The 11,358-nt window shown below is 39.6% G+C and overlaps 1 protein-coding gene across 1 annotated transcript in view; it reads left to right on the top strand.

The window, feature by feature from the left end:
- SKIP16 (SKP1/ASK-interacting protein 16) overlaps positions 1 to 10,423 on the top strand; it is a 239,993-nt gene extending 229,570 nt beyond the window's left edge. The window contains exons 3-5 of the mRNA XM_089438654.1: positions 9,437 to 9,655; positions 9,742 to 9,848; positions 9,934 to 10,423. Coding sequence (XP_089294780.1) covers positions 9,437 to 9,655; positions 9,742 to 9,848; positions 9,934 to 10,012 — 405 coding nt within the window. The 3' untranslated portion in view covers positions 10,013 to 10,423. The remainder of the gene's footprint in view (positions 1 to 9,436; positions 9,656 to 9,741; positions 9,849 to 9,933) is intronic.
- The last annotated feature ends 935 nt before the right edge of the window (positions 10,424 to 11,358 follow it).

Genomic DNA, 11,358 nt, shown 5'->3' on the forward strand with positions numbered 1-11,358 from the left:
ATGGTACTTCTGCAAGCTCTGGAGGTAGAAGAACAATAGGGGATTTTCTTAATGTTGCCGGGAGGGATGATGTGGATGGAAAGATAGTCTGTTTTCTTTGTGCTTGCGGTGTACCATTTCAATGTGCTTCGCTCTCCCAATTGGGATGAAATGGTAAAGGCCATCAATGAAGCCCCAAAAGGATACAAGGCCCCCAACTATGAGAAGGCTAGAACAGTGTTATTAGAAAGAGAAAAAGCTAAGGTTCAAAGAGCTTTGACACGTTTTACAAATGAGTGGGTAGATTCTGGGGTATCCATTGTATCAGATAGGTGGACAAATATTAGAAACCAACTTTTGATAATTGTTCTTGGTGTTTCTTCTAGTGGTGCAGTATTTATTACATGTCATGACTCCTCCTCCATCACCGCATCTGCACAAAACATTGCAGATCTCCTATTGAAATCAATCAAAGATGTTGGTCTGAATAATGTGGTTCAAGTTGTTATCTCAAAATCAAGCCCTGGAAGGCTGCAAACCAGGAAGACTTCAAGTCACTGTTTCAAACCAATCTTTTGACTAAGGCTTAGCCTCCCTAGCCTGAGAGGGCTCTCTCAAAGGGTTATTGATTTTGACTAATAATAAGATGGCTAACTCTTGTGGAATAACATTGACAAATATGAAGGTTGGACAAATATTAAATTAACTTCCATTGGGCCTATGGAGTCAATCATACTTCAGTAAATAATGATACTGCCTTTACATAGAAGTCAGGGCATTTAGCATTTAGATGTTCAGAACACAACTCATATAAAACCACAGTTCATACATGCATACAGGAAGTCAGAGCACAATCAGTGAATTCTGAGTGATTATACATATATGCAACTGTAAAAGACATTAAGGAAGAATAAAATCATACATTCTAAACATGAAAATCCCTCATGAATCCTGAGAAGAAAAACAACCAACTTATATTACTGAATTCTGTCTTTACATAAGCCAAAACAGTCCTCTGTTATAAAATTTTCCAACCTCTATTACATTGCTGTTTCAGCTATATATAGAATTCTTATTCTAATTGATCGAGATTCCTCCTCCAGCATGAGGGGAATTCGATCACTACCTCTAATGACACCTATCAACATTTAACTAACTAATAAATGCAACAAAGTGCTGACTGTAGTTTTTAAGAGTTCTAAATCTACTATGACTCTAACTCTATATTATATTCATGATGGCTTCTCTTCGTTCTTTGACATCTGGAGTTTGGCTGAGATAGCTGAGATAGATGTTTAATGCCCCACGTTTACCTTGGATGCTGAATCTTTTAACTGCTCAGAAGTATTAGGAGATGTCTCTGGTTTCTCGGCTTCGGTTTTCTCCAAAGTACTCGAATGCACAGAAACATGTCTTCAGCCTTTAATTACCCAAAATGTGGTAGACTGCCACGTTTTTGATGCGCTGTAAGCTTTGTCTGTGGACATGTGTGCAAGCAAAAAGTTTCTTACAGGCAACTCGTTTGATGTATCTTGAACGGTGATAAAGGGACTTTATGACAAAAATCCAAAATTGGATTTGAATATTGAAGCCTTTAAAGCATCCACCTGTCTTGATCTGATTGGCTATTGCTGCTCCAGCTGATGTCTCGCATACCCTTTTGGTGTTTCTCTTTCAAAATTCCCGCTCATAATACAAAACTGTCTGTCTGCGTTAAAATCATCACCTACAGCAGTTTCGTAGCGTGCTACGAAATTGCTGTGTAGTTTCAAAAACACAGTCTTCCTTTCATAGCTAAATGATCGCCAGTGTTCATGGCTTAAGCACCTTACTCCCTTAATTGTTTTGAAAAGATTTGCTTGCAACAGATATTTCTCCTCTCTCTACATCTGCATTACTAAACCTCTGACCAGATACACCACCATCCCATGACTGTCTGGGGTTAAGTGCATAAGATTGGTGCATATAATCCGGAAGGTTATCCTTAACAGGAAAATTACCTTTTCCCTCAGCTTCCTCACTTAACATACGGTATTGGGCACCACTGCCATAAGGCTGTAAGCTAGAACCATACAAAGAACTCTTACGATAATTTTCATTTGCATCCAAGCTATATGAACTGTTAGCAACTCCTGAACTAGAGAAGTAATGTCTCTCATCTGCATAAATGTCATGTCCACCTTCAATAGGAGTTTTTCCAAGAGCACGTGACCTCACATCAACCATAGGTTGATGACTCTCTCCTGAAGTTTCTCTTAAAAATACTGAATCTCTTTGAAAGCGATCAAGAGATGGTTGAAGTGACCTTGTCTCCTCTGTTAAAGAACTCTTAGAGCCTCCCACAACATCCATGTAGGGTGACTTACTGAGCACTGGACCATCCACAGAAGGTGAATAATAATGCCTTGATCCTTCTGTTGGTATAGAATGAAGCCCTCGCATATGAGTCCAATCCCCCATGGGATCTTGTCCACTAACTGCTGGAACATCCTTAAAAGGTGCACGATAATCTCTTGAAGCATCCATTACAGATGGCTGTGCACTCATGTAAGACTCCTTGGAAAGCATATGATGTGGTGATTGACGGGAATCTATAGCAGGTGAACTTTCAGGATCTTGAGAACTGATTTCCATACTCAACTCAGACTGACTCTCTGCATGATTAGAAACAGGGTGATCCTTTCCACGAGTACATGTATCATTCAGCATAAGGTTTTCATGTTTTTGTTCCACGGTCAAGAATTGCAAAAATAGAACTGACTGCTTCTCCACCTTTGATGAAATCTGGTGCAAGGCTTAGTGTTTCAGCAACAGAATTTGCTGTGATTACAAGAACTACAAAGACTTTGATCACTTTGGAGAATGTTGAGGTTCCATTTTGAACTAGTCTTGCACCATACCACAGTATTAAGCCTTGAGATCCATATAGTGAGAGCTGCGAGATTCCAAATAGAAAACCAGAGAGCTGGCCACGTTTCAGGCTTTGGGTTTGAGGTAACTTCAGCTCTTGGTCAAAGAGATTGAGGACTTTGTCCTCTGCATTGAAGGCAGCTACAGTTCGTATGTTGCTAACTGCTTCACCTGCCACCATGCTTGCCCTTGCATGCGCTTTTGTTGTGTCTCCCACAAATCCTTTGAGAGACAGTTGTGAGATTCTTTCCGTGATTGCAGATTTGACATTTGTTGCATCGGCTGCCAAATGATTTAATTTAGCTAGAGGCTTTCTCCAAGATGTGCACTGGTTGATCCATAGGCATAGCTCTGACTGCTGTTTGACCTTTTCCAGCAGCATCACGGTGTCCAAAGCTCTGCAATCTTTTCTCATGAAGTTCAACAATTTCACTAGTGAATATCTTGTCAGAGAGGTCACGAAAAAGATTGTTGATGCCAAAAGTTCCCCCTTAAATTCTTTCGAATCCTGCACACCATCAAAGTAGCGTTTTTCAAGGTTTCCAGAAACAACAATGTTGAAAAGCTGTTGTTTATATATCTGGCGGCTATAAACAAGTTCCTCCAGGGACCCTGCAGCAAGAAAGCGAAATACTGTAACATGTCGTTTCTGCCCATAACGGAATGACCGGTCCTGTGCTTGCAAGTCCATTGCAGGGTTCCAGTTTGGATCAAATATAATCACTCGATTTGCGCTAATGAGATTTAGTCCTAGCCCACCAGCGCGAGTAGAAATAAGGAAGACCTGCTTGCTTGGACTTCTATTAAAATTGTCAACAAGGAACTGGCGACTATTCATTGGAGTTGACCCATCAATGAGATCACGAAGCACCAGAACCATATTCGGAGGCTCATATCCTGGAACTGCAATATCACCGACATAAAAGCATCCAAATGGAAGAATAGGACGCCAAATAGAGACCTTTCTCTTTGCACTGTTTCCTCTGTTCCACCATACTAATTCAAACTCTGCTACATTTTGATATCTCTGACTAGATAATATGAGTTCCGGGCTTTCCTCAACAGAATCACACTGATTCTTACAAACCTCACGCCAATCAACATTATATTCAACATCCTGTACACTGGCTTTAAGATATACGAGCTGTTCGTTGAACTGAAGATTCTCCATTTCCGGCTCTCTTAAAACCTTGAGGGCATGAACATAGGCCTCGTAATAGGCGCTTGTAGATTCGAATATGCAATACTCCGCTCCATTCTGGAGCTCAATTAGCTCATGCCCATCCACTGGAAATAAATACAGAGCAAGGATTTGTTCATCAGAAGTTTTGAATTCTCCCAAACGACTTGGACACCACTTTCGACATCAAAGGAAACACCATAATCCACACCATCGCGACCTGCTCTCATGCCAACATATCTAACGGACCTGTAACTTGAATATCACATAACCTTCTCTGCTTTTGCAGCCCAAATGACATAATATCCCACTCCAGCTGTCGCAGCCCAATCTCTGCACCACCAACGTGTGAGCATGAACTCACAGCTACATGAACTTTGAGGCTTCGAGATTCTATATCTTCTTTTGAAACTTGCAATCTGAACTTACGACGACACCTAATGACCTGATGATAAGGATAAGCGGTCGAATTGACAGGCAAAGGGTATAAGATGATGACTGATAATGGATTTTGAGGGATATGACAGCTGTGTAAGATTGGCTATGGATTAGGACAAATCCCCGATTTCGTAGCGTAGCCAGTGCAAAATATAAATTATGCGCTACGAAATCACTTAAAACATGCTGCGCTGCGAAACTGATAGAAAGGATTTATGTGCTGCGAAATCACTTAGACAATTTCAGCTTTGAAACGAGTTTGGACATATGATATCCATGTGAGATGTGAGACCAATAATAGACTAAGACAGAGGATTGACCGCTTTATACATACCAACAATACTCTTAACAAGACTCCTATTCAAACTATTTAGACTCTAAAAACAGATGAAAAGACTAGACCCAAAATTGACACCAACCCTTTGACAAACAATCGAACTGATGTGAAAAATTTAAAAATTTTTCTTGAGTGATAACACAAGCGATCATAGATAATGCAGCAAATTGTAAGGCAGCAGGAAAAATTATTGAGCGTACTCATCCACACATCTTTTGGTCTGGGTGCCTGGTTCACACATTGAACCTTTTGATGCATGATATTGTGAAGCACAAAGAATGTGGGTCGATTACTAAGCTTTACAGGAGAGGGAAGCAGCTCATTAAATTCATCACAGGGCATACAAGGGTAAACTACTTCTATGGCACTTACTCCAAGTTGCAGTTGCTTAAAATTGCAAAGACAAGATTTGCTAGTTATTACCTCACCTTTAGGCGGCTAGTGAAGGTGAGACAAGCTTTAACTAATCGGTGTGTGTTGAAACATGGGATGAAATTAACACTGACATAGATGGTGCTAATGCAGTCAAGGACACTGTTCTTGACAGTTACTTTTGGTCACAGGCTAAATATGTTTTGCAATTCACCAAACCAATTTATTACATGATCAAGTTTGCAGATTCAGATCGACCAGTAATTGGGGAGGTGTATGAGCAAATGGATAGCATGTTGGGGCAGATTAAAGACATTGTTGAGCCTAGAGATACCACCTTGTACAATTATATTCGTGTAGAGGTGCAAAACCGATGGGAAATGCTAAATGTTCCATTGCATGCATTAGCATATGTTTTGACACCTAAATACTATCATCCATCATGGCTTTCAACACCAACACCTGGGGGGGAAGCAGGAGAAAACCACACCAAGATCAAGAGGTTCACAGAAAATATATGGCTGCATTGAGTAAATTAATCCCTGATGAGGAGGAGGTTGCATTGGTACGGAGACAGGTGAGCAACTATACGCTTAACACTGGTCCATTTGGGAGCATGCATGCAATTAAAGATCGAGAGACTTTTTCTTCTCTCGAGTGGTGGAACATGCATGGAGGGGGTACTCCACTTCTACAGGCTTTGGCATTGCGGGTGCTATCACAGGTGGTAAACACTTCTTTTGCAGAGAGGTGTTGGAGTTCTTATTCTTTCATCCACAGTGTTAAAAGGAACAGGTTGAGTTTAGACCGGGCAGAGAGCTTGGTATATGTTCATTACAACTTGCGATTGTTGTCCCATTACTGTGAAGATGCAAAGTCTAATAAAGCCCTGTTGATTTGGGACAAGAATCTAGAGGAGCCCAATTTGGAGGATGGAGTGTTGCGATTAGAGCAATTAGAGGATGCTCTTATCCAGGTATGTCCATTGTGGTATGAATTTTCCAATTTTTCCTTATAAAGCATTTCTCTAATTCATGTTTTTAATTTTTTTGTTAACTAGTGTTTTTTTTGCATGAATTTTTTGAGCGATTCCAGGATGATGATGATCGTGTTGATATGCCACCCCCACCCCCATCTGGTCCCTTGGTTCCTAGGTTCCATGGTTGAACACCAACAGCAGGGGGTTTTTCTTCATTAGTTTCAGTGCCACTTCCACAACTTCCACCGGCACCATCTTCTTCATTGCCACCACATGGAGGTCCCCGCCCGCCGACACGTTCTGTTCGTGGTGGAAGGAGGAGAGATTAGTAGATATATTCACAGTCTACTGCTTTTTGTCATAGATTACTCATTAGACTTGTAGGCTTGTGAATTTGAATTTTGAACCTTTTTTGTCTTGGCGGTGACCAAGTGACATATTTTGTAAACATTATTATTTGAATTTTGGACATGACAAATGTTGACAGTTGCTCACTTGCTAGATAAATCATAATATGCTCTATGTTTTATGTTTTATAATATGCTTAAAAATTTGATGTATGTTTGTAATAGCTAGAATATAGATGATTGTTGTACATACTCGTAACTACAATGGAATCATGGATGCCATATCTATCTTGATTTATGCAAAAATATGCATGTTTTCATGTCTTCAATTAATTTGCTATTTGGGATGTTTGTTTTGAGTATAAATGCAAAAAAATATATAAAAATATATATAGCGGACGCTTTCGCGGATGCTTCGCTTCCTAGATTTTTGGAAAATGACGCTTCCGCTTCCAAAAAACGCTTGCACTTCGCCCCGCTTTGTGCAACATTGATCCAAATTCTAACAGTGCTATTTATATATATTGTCCCCCATTGTTCCCAATATATATGATGGCATAGTTGTGAAGTCTATACATGCTACTAGAGATGTATAGGGCCTTTGCATTATTTATATTGCCTTTCTATCATTTTTGACATTGAGAATTGCATGGTGTAATTCGGGACATTCCTCATTGGTCACCCTGTAGGTGCAATAATAAAATGTGTTAGTAGAGCTATGTAATACAAGGCAAGTTTTTACAAAATAAAGCGTAAAGGTCATTAAAAGCACAATAAATGAGAAAGTGTGAAAAGTTTGTTGTAACTACAAGAAAAGTTTGCACCAGTGTTCCACGGGGATGCGTCTTCCAGGGTTGGGTGCGCGCACCCCTCGCACCCCACGCACCCGGGATGGCGGGACGTCTGGGGAAACGTTTCCGCACGTCCCCCTTTTGGGGAGACGTAGGGGGGATGTTTCCCCAGTGTGGGGGACGCGACTCCCCAAAAGGGGGACTCCTGGGCGTCTCCCCTCAATATGGGCTATGCGTCCCCTTTTAAATTTGCTTTTAAATAATGATTTATGACAGGGAAAACCTAGTATTTGACCATATTTCCCTACCAATGCTATGCAATTCATGGTAATGTTAAATTCTTAAAGTAAAAGTGACTGAGAGTGGTTCCGACCTCATTGGATTTCATATGGAGAAAGTAGAATTTTAGATCTCACTCAAAATCCAGCAGACTTAACAGTTTTTCAGGAATTCAAGATTTGATGGATTGCAATGTTTCCATTGCATTTTGTCATGTACAAGGGTATGGAATTAGTATTTAATCAAGAGCACCAAGCCCTCTTTGTAATTTAGAGTGACTTTTAGACTCATCACTCCACTGTTTTTGAGTTTTAGTTATATCAATTTACTATTCCAGTATTCAGATTTCAGTATCTATTATAGTCTATTTTGCTTAGTACTAATTAGATTCTAGAATGATGAATGATGAATTCTAATTTTAAATCAATTTAGAATCTAGAATGATGAATGATGAATTTAGTTTTTAAATCAATGTAGATTCTAGAATGGTGAACAATGAATAATGAATATGGATGGGAGTATTTCATTATTGAATCTTGTGATCTATGGATGAATCATGTATGTATTAGTAAGGATGATGAGTATGGATCATTGTATTTCATTATTTAATTAATTATGTATGTATCATTGTATTTATGCTTTCATTATTGAATATGAATTATATATATATATATATATATATATATACCCCGACGCCCCCCCGTCCCCCTTAAATTTCCGTAAAATTTGAGGGTACTCCCACACGTCCCCCTTGTGCATCTCCCCACACCCGCGTCTCCCCATCCCGGAGTCTTGGTGGAACATTGGTTTTCACAAAACCCCGTCTTTACAGAACTTGACAACACTGATGGAATTGTTGGTTGCAGGTGACTCTGACATGCCATGAGATGCCTAACAAGATGATGTATTTGAATGCAGGTGCCATAAAATTATTATAAAAATGCACCACAGGGGTTGTGGAGTAAAACATGACTGGGACTCTTATCACGATAATTAGGATTTCAATGGTACACGTGTAAAGTAGTGCTTCACAAACCCTAACGCGAATAAAATGAAGCCACAATCATTAAGACAAGATTCCTTTGCCTCATTACAATGCATATCATAGAAGGATAAAACTTCAAAGTCGTATGAGACTCTTAATACATCATAAAGCAATGAATCCCTTAAAACCCTAATGCAGTAGGGGCAAATGTCATATGCATCACAAAATCACAAGCATCAATAGGGTTTGGTAACTACCATGTCAATGCAAGATTTCACCGATTCAAAGTCATAGGCGCAACCCACGAGACCTAGAGAAGCAGAGGGGGACCTAAAAATTTCGTGTTAGGCCAAAATTTTGGTTGGATGTTGTAGCGGCTACAACAATACCATACTAATATCTAAATAACAACATCCTCCACTGCAGTAGCCTTGAACATTGAACCAAAACCATCACTCGCTTTTCTGGTACCAGTGGTATTTTTTCAAGTTGTATAGCTCACATCTAGGTCACTGTTAGCCAGCGTCTTGCAACTAAGTACTTTAAAGCTGATTTTGAACTTTGTCTGTACAGTATCCATTGGCATTATTCATGAACATAAGAAAATATGGTAGAGGTATTTGAGAACAGAAATTCCAGTGCTCCAACATTGGGGGTATATGACAGTTATTAAGTGAGACTATAACTCATCATTTATTAGAAATATGGTCTGAAAGTAAGCTGGTTAATATGTTGGAATGGGATAAAGCTGTTGTGTTAGAGAAATATAGTTGGGTTTACATGCTGCTTATCATTTTTCCGTCCCCCAGCCATTTTGTTAATATTTTGTGCATTTCCAGGTACGTGCTTCTGCAGTGTTTGTGCCAGAGTATACCAATTTACTGGAGAACGGTGACGAATATTATTTTTGCTATTCAATCCGCATGTGCCTTTTACATCAAGAAAAAATTTCTGAGGGGATAATGTTAAGTTCATGCCAACTAGCTAGAAGACATTGGATAATTCGAGCAAATGATACTATCATAAGTGATTTTCACGGTGATGCTGTTATTGGCAAGGTAGCATTCTGAAAAGCTAGTTTTGATATTTTAGTTGAGATTTCATGTTTGGTTGATATTTCTAACTTTGACTTGGTGCTGATCAGTATCCATATCTGAAAGAGGGCGGTGACGTATTTGTATATCAGAGCTGCAGTCCTCTGCCAACTTCTTCTGGCTCAATTGAAGGTGATTTTACATTTGTTCCGGGAAGGTATGTAATTGATACGAACTTCATCTGTTTTCTGTATTTACACTTTGGAATATATCATGTTCTGATATAAATTTTGATGGTGAAGGCTAACCAAGCCTCATGGACCAGAATTCAGTGTTCGGGTGGCTCCATTTCCTCTCCAGCTTCCTCAGTATATTTTTTGATTGCCAAGAATGCAAAAGTGAGATTGTGCTAATCAAAGAGTTTTAATAAATAACTGGAAAGTGGAAAATGAGGGGAAGGTGATGATTCTGCTGGGGTAAACGAAATTTCTACACGCTGGATCTCTTGAACGCGTATTCATAGGCACTGTCTGAGCTCTGGGGGGATTAATTGTTGTTTTTAATGGCGTCTCTTAGAATTTAGGATGTGTAATATTATGCCTTTTGGTATTATCAGCATTCTGTTATTGTTGAAGTCATTAAGCTTATCCCTTCGATTTATTTTTTCTCTCTTAAATCGCAAAATGGTGACTGTTGTGTTCTTCTAACAATGATTCTGGATTGCTCTCAGATAGTATTTGTTGGCAAATGATTATTCTGGCTCGTTAATTCAAATTTATTTCTTAGTGTGTATTTGAGTTACGAAATGTGAGGTAGAAAGCTTTCACAGTTGACAACACATCCCCTACATTTTTTATGTTTTCGGAATGGGGGGATGCCTTGAGGATGTCCCTTGTCTCTAAGGGGGCGTCCTGGGGATGTCCCCTGCTCCAACCGGGGAAGGCTAGGCATTCCTTGCATTTTTTTTGGGACGTTGGGATTCAGAAGATGGAAGAGCCTGCATGTAATGAGAACTTGAGAACAAGATATATGATAAGAATGTCCTATTGAATTCAGCTGTGCAATTTCTATATGGAGGTTTTCCACTTGAATTCAATCGGGTTGGTGAAAATGGGGTTATGTTATAGCCCCTACCACCCTGCGTTTCTTCAAAAAAGTGGTCAGCCTGGCTTGCAAAGGGGGCTGTTAAGTCTTCATGCGCGTTAAGTTGTGCCAGGCAGTCGCATGCTTAATCGCAATTCAATGGTGCACCCCTTTTGATAGGGTGGATACTCAACACTTAGGTGTACCATATAAGCTTCTTAAAGTTTCTTCTATATGTAGGTCCTCCAGTAAACGAGTAAAATTCACGTAATATTATGTTACGGGTTTTTTAGATGCTTTTGGCACATTGCAATACAAAACATTTGTTCAAATGCAAAATCCCTGACGTCACATGTTGACAAAACCTGAAATAGGATTTTAGTCAGTGAAAAGAGAAATCCCTGACGTCACATGTTGACAAAACCTGAAATAGGATTTTAGTCAGTGAAAAGAGAACACGTGAATATGAACTACGTATAGGTCGCTTCGATTCCACTGAGAAAACGTGAAATAGGATTTTAGTCAGTGAAAAGAGAACACGTGAATATAAACTCCCTATAGGTCGCTTCCATCCCACTGAGAATACGAGTAGTGGAGATCCTTCTCATGCACTTATCAAGCGTCAAGAAACTCCCTATAGGTCG

The sequence above is a fragment of the Pinus tabuliformis genome, chromosome 9, assembly GCF_031772625.1.
Source record: "Pinus tabuliformis cultivar Carrire ecotype Pingquan chromosome 9, CPIR1, whole genome shotgun sequence".
Classification (NCBI taxonomy): Eukaryota; Viridiplantae; Streptophyta; class Pinopsida; order Pinales; family Pinaceae; genus Pinus; species Pinus tabuliformis.